Here is a 12,687-nt window from a genome sequence, read left to right as displayed (position 1 = left end):
CTCAAAAATTTTTTTTCAAATATCACGGGGCTCCTGTGAGGATAATTTGCCTGTAGCTTATTTAAGCCCTAGACTTTTCTTGGGATCACATTTAAGAGAAACATCAGAACACTCATTCAGCAGGAAGGCAAGCTATCGTGCAAGGAAGCAGCAGTCTCGGCCTCTGTCTTCTTTGGACCGGTCATCATGTGTCAGTGTGATAATGGAGAATGAGCTAGCCCAGCCCAAAGACCACGCATCGGGCTACTGGAACCACCACTGACTGGATTGAGGGATTTGTTTTCTGCAACCATTTAGACAATATTTTCTTTCACTTCCTTGATTTATTTGTTGTTTGTTTGTTTATTTATTTATTTATATAAAGAAAGCAGAATTAGGTAAGGTAGTGTTTTGGAGTAAACCTGCCTGGGTTCATCTTTCATCTCCACCACTTAGCTGTGTCGCTAAGTTACTTAATCACTCCGTCTCCCTTTCCTCATCAATGAAATAGAGCATATTGGTATTTCCCTCTGTGATGGTCTCTATCCAGATTTCAATGATAATCTGAGCTTGGTTCAATGCCTGGCACATGATGATTCAATAAATGCTTGTCATTTTTATGATTATCTAAAGAATTTGCACTTTCAAAGCACATCAGGAAAATCAAAGACCCTCTGTATGTGCTTTCCTATAATGTCCTACAATGAGAAAGATTCTGGTGTCTATCCCATGTGGGGCATATAATATGAATTCCATAAATGTTGTGAATTAATTTGGAAGTGCAGTTATTTTGAAGTGTAAAGTAGGTGAAAACAATTTTATTTTCAGAAATGAAAGCACTAAAACAAGTATTTAAAGAATCATGTAGGAAAATATCTGATAAATGCTGTAATATTAATGACAATATTTTGTGCAGCTTTGTCAAAAAGCTTAATGAAATACAAATAACATTTCCAATGAATTAAAACTATATCGTGTAGGCTTGTTGAATTGGCTAATGGTTGACAATTTCTGGAATACATCGAGGTAAATCAGAAATTCCTGGAGGCAGAAAAAACCATGTTGGGGGCTATGAAAATGAAAAAAGAGAGAACCACCTGGCAATCTATTTTTTGTTTGACCTTAATTCCTAATTTCTAAATTTTAAAAATACCTTGGATTCCAAAATAAAAATTATTCAAGCTATGTTTTTAATATGTTTTTAGATATTCAAAACTAGATAATCAATAGACTATCTAATTTAGATAGTCTAAATTAGACAATTTATATGGATTTGACCCTATCCATATAAATGAGACAATTTAGACTATCTAAAACTAGTTTTAGATATTCAAATTAGATAATCTCAATATTATAGCTTTTATTTTCCCCCCTTGGACATTAAACATGTAACCTATACTTTCAAGTTTCTCACTTTATTTTAGCAAAGTGGAGACCAAAGAAGTTCTGCTTAAGATGTTCTAATAAAAAAGTGAGAAACCATTCTCCAGTGTCTAATGAAAATCAGATCCGTTACCTCTTACTGTGCATATGTGTAAGCCTTTATTACTAGGTCTCTTAAAATGTGTGTGTGTGTGTGTGTGTGTGTGCGTGTTACCCATTTCAAGAGAATCTAGAGCTAAAACAACCCTTATTTCTTTACATTGCTAGTCTTCTAGTTGACAGTCTTTGTCCTATAGAAATTTTCCTTTCAATGAATAATTCAGACTCAAACTGCATATTGGTAACTATATTTTAAACCAAAAAATTCCTCACATAATAAATACATTTTATGCACATTAACTTCAAATTTACTTCAGAAAGCTATTTACAATATAAATAATTATAAATGGGAACACTTTGCAAGATATCATTGACATAGCTAATATTTTCTACTTTACATTCCAAAGTAAAAGTTCAAATTACAGATTTATACTATGATATCACTAAAAACTATACATTGCAAGATGGTATTTGAAATATTGGCAATCAGTATCTTCTTTCACAAATATAATCCTTTTATAGCATGTCAGTCAAAAAACAAACATAAAATATTTTATCTTTTTTTGAAGCGCCTACTCATATGTTTCATTTTTTGAAATATTTCCCTTTGGGGAAAAATAGTGGAAAAAAGTTACAGTACTTCTAAAATTTTTTCCATGCCAATTTCATTTCTTTTGAAATGTAAACACACCAGGGCTGTTGGGTGCAAATTCAACTGTGATTAAATGTGCTCCGGATCAGCAAATTAGGACAAACTATATAGGCTTATGAAAGCAAATTCCCATGCAGCAAAACTGTAATAAATAAAATGATAAATGTTTGGTTTAAATTATCAATTAGGATTTCTTATGTGAACCATCAGTTTTTAAGGAGCACAGCAGAATAGAACTTTGTTACTTGTTTTACAATTGCTTGTGTGTGTGTGCATGTGTGTGTGCATGCGTGTGTGTGTGTGTGTGTGTGTACTATACATACACACAGCCTTTCTGCATACCGCCCTAGAAAAGGAACTCTGAGCAAACCCTATTTGGATATGAGCACAATCTCACTTTTTGAGTTCAGCATTACCCGTACAACTCTTGTGCACAAGAAATGAGCCCCACACAGAAATTTCTCCCAAGAATATTTTCTAGGCATGTGTCCATAGCTGTTTTGTCATTCATTTGAGGTTTAGAATGAAAATGAATGTTTTATCCACAATGCATTTCCCAGGAAGGACTAACCAATTGATTTTGCTGTCTTAGAGTCAAATTCCTATTCACAAAAGCTGACACTGACATGAAAGTTGAATCACTTATTTGGAGAACCAGAGGATTCACATTCATTATTAAGTCATTCAGAAAACAAGCTGTGTCTTTCTGTCCTGTAATTTGAGTGAATGAAGGAACCAAGTCTGGGCACTCAAACTTTTTAAATCAGAGTACATTGAAGCATAAGCTATTCTGCTGGGCAAGGTAAGTGACCCCAAAATGGCCAAATCCTCAGTTTTCCAAACATCAGCATTGACTCTATCATTTCCAAATACTACTAGTACTAATTAGAATTGCACTGAATAGTTTAGGATCAACCAGCTCTTAAAAGAAAGCAAGAGAGCTATAAAATATTATATCTGTATTCAGAAGGTCTCTTTAGCTGTGGAGTCTTCTATCAAACTTATTTGGTCTAGGTCTTGGGAAAAAAATCTTTTCATTTTAAAATGTCTATGCATATTTTCCAAATGATCTTTTATTGAATTGATCCTCATCTGCCATTAAAAAGACAAGAAAATGAAGCATATTATCCTTTTCTAGAAGAGCCCATTAAAGCCTAGTTTAAGTGGGATTCTCTGCCCAGAAGTAGCATGTGGCAGCAGGGTGTAGAGAGAATTAAGAATAGCACCCCATGGAAATATTCTAGTCCTATAAAATATAATCAAAAAAGAATAAATGAGTTTTCTGTATAATACTGAAGGCAAATCATTTATTGCATCCTGTCTCATATTGAATGTCACTCCAGCCCTGTGTTGTATTATCCTAAATCAGGCAATTACAGTTTAGAAAAAGCTAGCCCATTATATTCAGCACAGTATGTCAAAAAACCTGTGTGACACACCTAAATGTCTGACCTGTAGTGATTGTGACATTAATATTATGCATCCAAAAATAATACATCAAATCTGTATATTCTCAATAATAGTTTTAACTAAATTTTCCCAAGGAAGATGGGGAAATATTCATTTATTTCTTTGGTCATCCAAATTTTTAAATTAGGTAGGGCAGACCGGTAAAATGGGAAACAAAAATACTCCTACTATTACTAGAAAGCATGAGGTTTGCATCATCTAATGAATGGTTACATATTGTTCTAATAATTGGATATAACACATTTTTATGAATCCCCAAAGTGATATAAAAATCATACTTCTCTATTTCAGTCAATTCTCAGCATTTAGCAAAGTTATGGAAATCAAGTATTAAAACTAAAGCCAATTTAAGTTTAATTTTAAATGGGAACATACATATACATATATAGGCATTATATGTAATGTAATAAAGCTGCTACCATAAAATTATTGACACATGAATTAAATAAATAGGTTGTGTTTGAAACTGGATCAATCTACCAAAAATTTAATCAAGATGAATCAATTAATTCAGTTAATTGTCTTCACTTAAAAATATTGGTCATACCATTTTAAAGAGCATTATTCCTTCTGACTACCCCCTAATTGTAGACTTCATAATTTATTTCTTTCATCAGTTAACTATCTTCCATAGAAAAATCCCACTGAAATTACTTTGACAGTGTTTTCTTTCATATCAATTCATTTTCTTGATTCTTAAGATTCCATTTCTTTTATACCATCTGTCCTTGACATTTTTGGTAGAATGTGTATCCATTAGTAAAACCCATCTGTGTAGATTTCCTTTCCAAAATGCACCATATTCTTGAGATATCTGTGCCTTTGGACCATTTGTCCATCTACAGAATTCTGAAAAAACTTTAGCATTCCTAAAATCTTACTTCATGTTGCAAATTGATCAAAAATCCATTTTAAGTGTTCCAAGGTTTTCCATAAATACTTTTGCTTGTATAGTTCAAATTTTAGTTTTTGTTGTTCTTTTAACATTTTTGAAAGTATATATGATAACCACTAACTTTCTCACTCACGTGCACCTTTTTCATTTACAGCACAAATGTTGCTGTCATACCCAAGAGCTATTTATTTAATTTTATGTAGCCTCCTTTCTCACGTACAAACAACCAAGTATTCATCTCTCAGATTACCATCATTCAGATTGTCACCTGCCTCTGGACTGCCAAATAACTGTGTTAAATGACGAAAATATAGTACCAATCCCTGAGTGTTCAATGTCATGTTCTGTCTTCAAAATGTAAGTTCTAATACCTCCCTCCCCCCTTCCATATGGCAAGAGTTTCCAGCATGGGACTCCTAGGAAATATTTTCTATAAAATTTCTCTAATCACTTATGTCACTTTGCTTTGATTACTGGAGAATGATGCGTTAAATAAATCTTACTTATTTTTCTTCTCCCTCATCAGTTTCTACCATCTATATCTCGGCTGAACTAGAAAGCTGATTGTAACTATAATATGCCTAAAAGAGCCCAAGCACCTGCTCAAGTTTCAAAGCATCTAGACCTCTGTATGAGTGCAGGTAAGCCAGAATGATGAGCCTTGACAACTCACAGCAGAGAGATAACTGGTTAACAAGTTCAGTACTGCTGCATGAACGAACCACAGAACCTTGGAACTTTAGAGCTGCCATACGGATAAAGAAATTGGGGCCCAGGTGTGGTCAGTGATACATCTGTGCTCCCAAAATAAGTTACAGGCAGGGTCAAAATGGAACTCAGAGATCTCGGCATCTAGTCTGCTGGTCTTTCTACTGTATCACATGAACTTAAGACCAAGTTTGTTTTTGCTGTTTACAAACGATATGGAAAAATGAATGCTTTGCCTGTTCCTTCAGTCAGAGTACTACTCATACCCTTCTAACCACTTGTCTGTCAGCCTAGGCTTTTATCTTAGACTCTCTCCTGAGGCTTTCCACATGTCACATTTGCACATCTGTGCTTTGAAATGTATTCAAACACTTACACTGCTGTCATGTAGCACTTCACTGGTTTCCCTTAGTTTTTTTTTTTTTGTGGTTGTTTTTTTTTTGCACTTATCAGCCTTTTTTTCTTGGTGAATTAGTTTGAATTTTTATTTGGTTAGTTTTACAAGCCCCAAATATGTTGATTACATATGTTGACCCTGAAATTGTTTGTTTTGAGATATCATTTCATTTTTCTCTGCCTCTGGCCTTTCCATCTCTACTAATCTATTTCCAGTTGGGCACACCAGGCTTTTGATGTGTGTCCCAATATCTCAGTGTTTTTACTTAGAAAAACCCTTACTGCTATGTCAGCGTGATCCTGTTCTTTGTCTAACTCAAAAGTAAGGTGAAAAATCACCACTTCCTGATTGCTTATAATGGATGCCAGGTGAAAACTCATTCTTGTATCATATCCAGAACCATTTCCCTAATTTATGCCTGAACCAAATGAGCTGGATGGTTGAAACCACAAAGAAGAAACCAGTTTACAAGATATATCTCTTTCTTAGTTATTTTGGGAATGGAAATTTCTTTAAGATGCATAATGTGCTAGGGTTAAGGAAACTTACCCACTTGGGGTATATTTACGGTATATAGTCTATATTTCCATATGTAAAGTATATATAGCAGTTTGTGGATAGTGGTCTGTGTGTATGAAGTTCACTGGATCATCATAATGATTGTTGTCATCCATCGGTCCTTTCATGTGATATATATGCTCACGTAATCTACACAAGTATTTTTCAATTCAAAATTTATCTATTCTGGTTCCCATATAAATAGAGGGGCAATTTGTGTATTCACTTTAGCTCCATTATCTGTATATAACCCTGAATGCCAGTGCTGTTATCTTTGATTTCACAAGAACACATGTCAAATACCCAGTAACTTAAATTATCCACTCTAACAATCTGTGGCATTGTAAATGCTGGTAATGGGGCATTAAATGATAAATATGTTTCAGAGATCCTTAAAGAACAAAGTATTTTAGAAAAAACATCAGCTTCCATTGGTTATTATAACAGATGTTCCCTTGTGTCCTTGTGCTGGATCCGGCTGCATCCTTAGATGGGAAGTTACATCAAAGTGCGAGCCATTACAGCCCAAGGAATAGTTTCTAATGGTTTCGCTATCATATAAGTGCTCCAGGGCGTATCCAGTTAATGTGTAAGCATGCTTATCAAAATACTGCCGGTGAGAGCCAAAGCAGTTTGGAGAGATGGCAGGATGGTCTCCTGCCGTCTGATGAGGAGACATATCCGAATGTAGATAGTCTTTAGCTAGGATCAAACTGGATTTGGAAATGCGATCCGAATTAGGACTACTTATCCGCGACAGTGCTGTGGGACTGTTGTCGTAGTCATTTTCTCGGGGGCTCAGCATCTTTCCCTCTCTCTGCTGGATGTGGTCACATGGTGAAGTGTTGGCAAGAGCAGAGCTGTGGCAGACTTCGCCTGTCGTTGGGGGCTGCTGGTAGTTTGCAAAACAGAGGGAGTGTTTTTTCCCAGCTCCATTAATGGAAGCCAGTTGGTCTGGGGGGGCTTTCCTCAGCTGCAACCTGTTCTCTTCTTCTTTAATCATTTGCTGGGTGGCTCTGATCAGAGTTTCGATTTTGCTAGGTTCATGTGGGCTACTTTGATACTGCTCAGTGCGATATCGGTCACCTGATTCGCTGGCAGACCCAGGGTCTGGAGAACTGACCACACTATCTTCATCCCAATGACCTCGTCCTAGAAATTAGAAAAAGTAAAAAGTAAGTGGTCTCAAAAATCACCACCAGTATTGTAAGTGTATTTCTTTTTCCTATTAAAAGAAACCTTATATTTTTCAATTTTAATATACGCACCGATATTTGAAACAGACACAGGCTAACATGACAGAGTGTCAACATATTGTCCTGGAATTCATAGTTCTCAGTGGCTTTTAAGTGCAGATGAAGTTTATAACAAGTTTTCTAGAAGGTAAACCTTGTTCGTGGGTTGTGAATGCCAATTAGCAAGACAGTAAAGTATGTTTATACTTGTCCATGGATGCACATCCCTGGACGTGTCTGACTGTAAATAATAAAAGAAAAATACATAGGATTTGGTTTATGTTATTGTCTAGAGAAGTGTTATGTTGAAGTGATGCTTAGATAATGCTTTCAATTGGGTTTGAGGAAGATGATGATATAGGCTGGACTAGTTTCTCAATTCCAACTAAATCACCTAAAATGTTAAAATTGCTACATGTTTCTTAAGTAGAGTTACAATAAAGCTCTAACATTAATTATTAAACTATCTGAAGTTATTAAACTATTTGAAGGTTTAAAATATGTATACATATTCATATATGTGTGTGTGTGTATATGTGTGCATATATATATATATAGTTCCAATTAAAAATATTGCCTTCTCAAATCCAGTGGTAAAAAAAATCTGTTTCACACATAATCATACAGTAACCCTGATATTGCTTCTGAAATAAGAATAAATATTTTAAATGTTAATAACAACTTATTCTGAACCAAGGAGAGAGATCTAATATGGAGGAAAAGTGCATCTAAAATATTATTCCATAAATTACATTATTCTCAAAACAGTCTGAAGTCAATATAAAAAGAGAGAAGAGAAACAGAAAGGGACATATGAAAGCTGTAAACTGCTTAATGCAACAGAGAAGCCTGGGATCACACTAGTCATTGCTTTCCTTTTCCCTTTTCTTCTCATTTTATTTCTAATATCTTCCTCCTGACCATGTGGGTTAAGGCAGGATTTTCACTTCACTCCATTCTTGGGTAAGCAATTGCCCTTTGCCCTGGGTTTTCATTCCCAGGCTACCAAACTAGAGAAATTCAAAATAAAAGCAGAAAAATAGAAAGCAAAAATGGAAACAAAGCAAAACCATTCACAGAAAACAGTAAGTGCCTAGGTGGTATGTGCAGGAGACTTCTATGTGTGAGAACAACAGTGTCTAGCACATTTCTTATCCTAGAGACACAGCAAGAAGAGTAATAGCACAGCCATTGGATCAATCTTAGTGTCACTGACTTTTAAGAAAATGGGAAGGGTTTTCAAGACCTGCCTGGACCTAAGCTTGGAATGGACAGAATGAGCGCTCCTTGACCAGTTTACATTGAAATGGACAAAGAAGAGCATTAATAACACTAAAGGCTTTAACTGCAGCGCCCATTTCTGTGTGTTTGTAGAGCCGTGTAATAATCCCAAGGTGAAAATCCCCATGGGTCCCACACCTCACTCCATCCTCAACACGCAGAGGATACTGTGGGTTGCCATATGATGGGGGAAGGGGACAGTTCCTGGCATTTAATGCCCAGAGGACCAGGGAGGTTAAAACACCTGTGACATGAGTGATCGGCCATGAAACAAAGGCAGGCCTCCCCAACACGCCAATAGTGCCCTCATTGAGAAACCCTGCTAGATGAGCCCCAAACTACTCCAGTCCACATTTGAAGGGTGAGAATACAGAAGAAAATAATACACAAGAAATTTAAATGCATACATACTACAAGTTCAATAGACTTAACAGTTCACTTTAATTTCTTTACTTTTTTTTTTCTTGATGTTAAAATGTGAATCATGTTTACTCGCCTGTCCAAAACAAATGTATTTAGCAACATTAATACACTTCAAAAGAGTGGATTTGGTTTTTAAAATCCCATTGGTTAGCGTTTCTGATTTGTAAATTCAAGAAGAAAACCATTGGGTGGGGATCACTCCAGGGTCAAAGCTAGACTATGATAAACCTGCCCAGAGGCGCAACGCTGGAGTCGCTGGAGCCGCCCTTACCGTGGATCCTGTGGACCGAGGCGATGTGAGGCATGCTGCTCTCATAGGCTTCTCTGCTTTCCGGGGAGGCCTTGGTCAGGGGCAAGGCTGCGCGAGAGCCCCACCAGGGCTCCCTCCCCGCCTGCGGCGCTCCCAGGAAGTACCTGCCTGCCTCACACCGGCCGCCCTCGCAGGCCTGGGTGTGGAAATGCCTCTCCTCCACCAGCCTGGAGGGGTCGAGCGCGAAGCCGTAGCAGAGAGAGCCGCGTTCCGAGAACTGCCTGTAGGCGCACGACGCGTCGTGCTGAGAGCCCGGCCGGTCCGCGGGGTCCAGCAGCTGCGGGGAGGCCGCGTCTGTCAGCGGACTGCCGCCCCACTGGCTGTCGTGATCAGATTCAGATCTTTCCGCGGGAAATCCCGAGTACTGAAACCAAGAGGGTGAGAAAAGTACATTTCAAAAGAAAGAAAGAAAGAAAAAAAAAAAAGGCCCCAAGGTCTGAAAGCACCCTTAAGGTCATATTGGGCTTAAGGCACCAAAATAAGACCCTAGCACCACGCTGGACACCCCTGACTTGGATCACCTAGTCAGTCATGGTACTGCAAAAGACAATCCTTGTGGCTGCTGGAAGGAGGAGATAAAACTAATAATAACAAACATGGACTGAACTAAATGCCAGGCACTGTTGGAGGTACTTCCCGTGAATTACTCCGCATAATTCTTACAAGCGCTTAAGTGGGGATATTAGTAACCCATTATATGGGTAGGCAAGCTAAGGCCCTAAGAGCAGAGATGATTTGCCCAAGACCACAGGGTGAGCAGGTGGCAGAGCAACGATTCAAACCCAAGTTCTCCATCACTACACAAATGGTACTGCCAAAGGGAGAGTCCAAGAGAGCACCATATTTTATTCCTATTGACTTTTCACATTTTTTCTTACTTAAAAAGCAATACAAAAATAAGTTTTAAGGCTTCACACTGGACCGTTAGCTCTCTGAGGGCCATGCTGGATACATGGCAAGGTAGTGAATAAATGCTTAACTTAATTCAGTCTCAATGTGACTTTGGAAAAGTCTTGCCCCATATAAGCTAGGCCTGTTCACTAGGATGTGTTTCTTGCTTTCTAAAGTGAAACTTCAAATATGCACAGGCTTGTCAGGACAACACAGCTGCAGGCTGTTGTTGGAATCACGCTGCTCACCTGTTGCCAGAGTATTTGGTCAGGTGCTTGAAAGAAAACATAAAAGGCTCTGAGGACCTCCCTAGGAGGTACGCTCAGTTTGAAGTTCCTCAAGAGCCACTAAAATCAGTAATATAATCATTTCTACCAGTTTTTGGTTACCCAATGCCAAACACAATTCTAGGTACCATAGAGAGTTTACCTGCTATAATAATAATAGATGTCATTTATTGGGAACTTACTGTGTGCCCAGCAATATGCTAACTACTCACTGTATATTATATCAATGAATCCTCATAACCATCTGGACAGTAACACAGCTCCATTTTATAGATGAGGACACAGCATCACTGAGTTTTAATAAGATGCCACAGCCATCCCACAGTCTATCTGGTCTCAAAGCCTGCACTCTAAACCATGGTTTTACATTTGAGAGAAAATACTGGTAAGGAAGAGAGGAGAAAAAAAAGTTTCAACGTTAGAGACATTTCCAGAAAAGTGGCAGGAACTGCTTTACAGTCTCAGGAACCAAAATATAAATCCAAGTCCATTCTACATTCTCCTTCTTACCCCCAAGAAGAAAGAGGGACAGGCACATGTGGTGGTGAGAAAGGGAGGAGGGAGAGGAGAAATTCCCAGGCTCCATTGTTCTTCACCTGTCACACACTAGTTGAGCAAATTTGACCCATGATGAGACCTTCACAGGACAAGGCAAACTCTCCCCTTCCTACTAGCCCCACCCTGAACAGGAGGAAGAATCCCCAGCTCTGCCCAACTCAGTGCAAACAGGCAGCTCCTCCGAGGGTCCCTTGCAACCAGGGAGGTGAGGTACAGAGGCTCCTCTGGGGCAACTCCAAAGTACACTGATAAATACAGCATGCTCAGGACAAAGTTCCAGCCAATTCCAGGTTCAAGACTTTTCCACGACCATTTCTGATATTACTTTAATTATTTTCCAAATGTACGTATGGACTATCAGCATATTGCATCAAGAAAAAAAAAACAGAAAATATAACTTCTTTCCCGCAGGCCTGTAGGATGGACACATCGAGGCACCCCGAGCTCCATTTCTCCACCTCACGCCTCCACCTGCCATCTGCCTTTTCTCTCCGTCAACACCAGCCTCTCTTTTCATAAGATGCCACCTTCACTTTCACCAAGTGGGGATGCCACCCTCTCTCCTTATTGAGTGGGGACCAAAGTGCTATCCATTTGCCCTTTTGGTAGCACCATCCATGTGCTTGCCTAGGAAAAATTCAGATCATCAGTGCTATTCCACGCTAGGAATTGCCCAGACTCTGCTTGTTTTTATAAAAGTATAAACCAGACCTATTTCTGAAGTACTCCAGTCAAGACTTTTGAGCCCTGTTGAGAGGGGGAAAAGCCTTCCCTGAGTATACATGGGAAAGTGCTATTGGCGCAGCAGAGAAGAACATTCTGTCCTTTGCTGACAAAGAAAATTCAACATGAGGCAACCCTGGCGTACCTGAGGTACACATTTCAAGAGCACCCAAAGAAGAATTTGACAGATAAGCCTCTTGTCGATAATCAGGAAACCACAGCAGCAAGGGCACTGCCCTTCAAGCAGGCAGAAGTTGGGTGGTTCAGTTAGACCAAGCCCTCCCACTGCTTTAGAGGTACGGAGGAAAAGCCTAGCCGTAAACCTTTGTTTTTTAAGAAAAGGCCTGTAAACTTGAACCTGTGTGCACCATCAAAATTGTGAGTTGCGGACTTCCCTGGCGGACCAGTGGTTAAGACTCCGTGTTTCCATTGCAGGGGGCATGGGTTTGATCCTTGGTCAGGGAACTAAGATCCTACATGCCACACAGCACAGCCGAAACAAAAAACAAAAAAAACCCTATGATCCACGTCCACCCTTTAAAACAGACCACACTCTGTTAACACTACCACCCCATAATTTGATCTGAAATAGTTCAGGTGTTCATTAAGTATTTGAGAAATGAGAGAGGGCAGAAAGGGAGGAAGGCAGCCAGGCAATATATGCAGCGTGTGAATGAATGCTGCATGCGAAGCCTCCCGGTCTCCCTTGCACCTGCGTTTGCTACTTAACGACATGTACAGTCGTGGGCAAGTGATTTAATTTCTTTTGTCCCAACAGGAAAATGGTCATGATGATACTTAACCGACCAAAGCCTGAACCAGAGTTGGGACCATTTAA

General features: G+C 38.7%; 1 protein-coding gene across 3 annotated transcripts in view; it reads right to left on the bottom strand.

The window, feature by feature from the left end:
- Positions 1–3,977: 3,977 nt before the first annotated feature.
- The window catches only part of SIM1 (SIM bHLH transcription factor 1), a 67,487-nt gene continuing 58,777 nt past the window's right edge, over positions 3,978–12,687 (bottom strand). For all 3 annotated transcript variants that reach the window (XM_061206766.1, XM_061206767.1, XM_061206768.1), the window contains exons 11-12: positions 9,352–9,754; positions 3,978–7,293 (exon numbers count right to left, since the gene is read on the bottom strand). In XM_061206766.1, coding sequence (XP_061062749.1) covers positions 6,563–7,293; positions 9,352–9,754 — 1,134 coding nt within the window. In that variant the 3' untranslated portion in view covers positions 3,978–6,562. The remainder of the gene's footprint in view (positions 7,294–9,351; positions 9,755–12,687) is intronic.

This window comes from Eubalaena glacialis, chromosome 12 (assembly GCF_028564815.1).
Source record: "Eubalaena glacialis isolate mEubGla1 chromosome 12, mEubGla1.1.hap2.+ XY, whole genome shotgun sequence".
NCBI classification, from domain to species: domain Eukaryota; kingdom Metazoa; phylum Chordata; class Mammalia; order Artiodactyla; family Balaenidae; genus Eubalaena; species Eubalaena glacialis.
The sequence above is the reverse complement of the archived record's forward strand: the minus strand, read 5'-3'. Positions and strand labels throughout refer to the sequence as shown.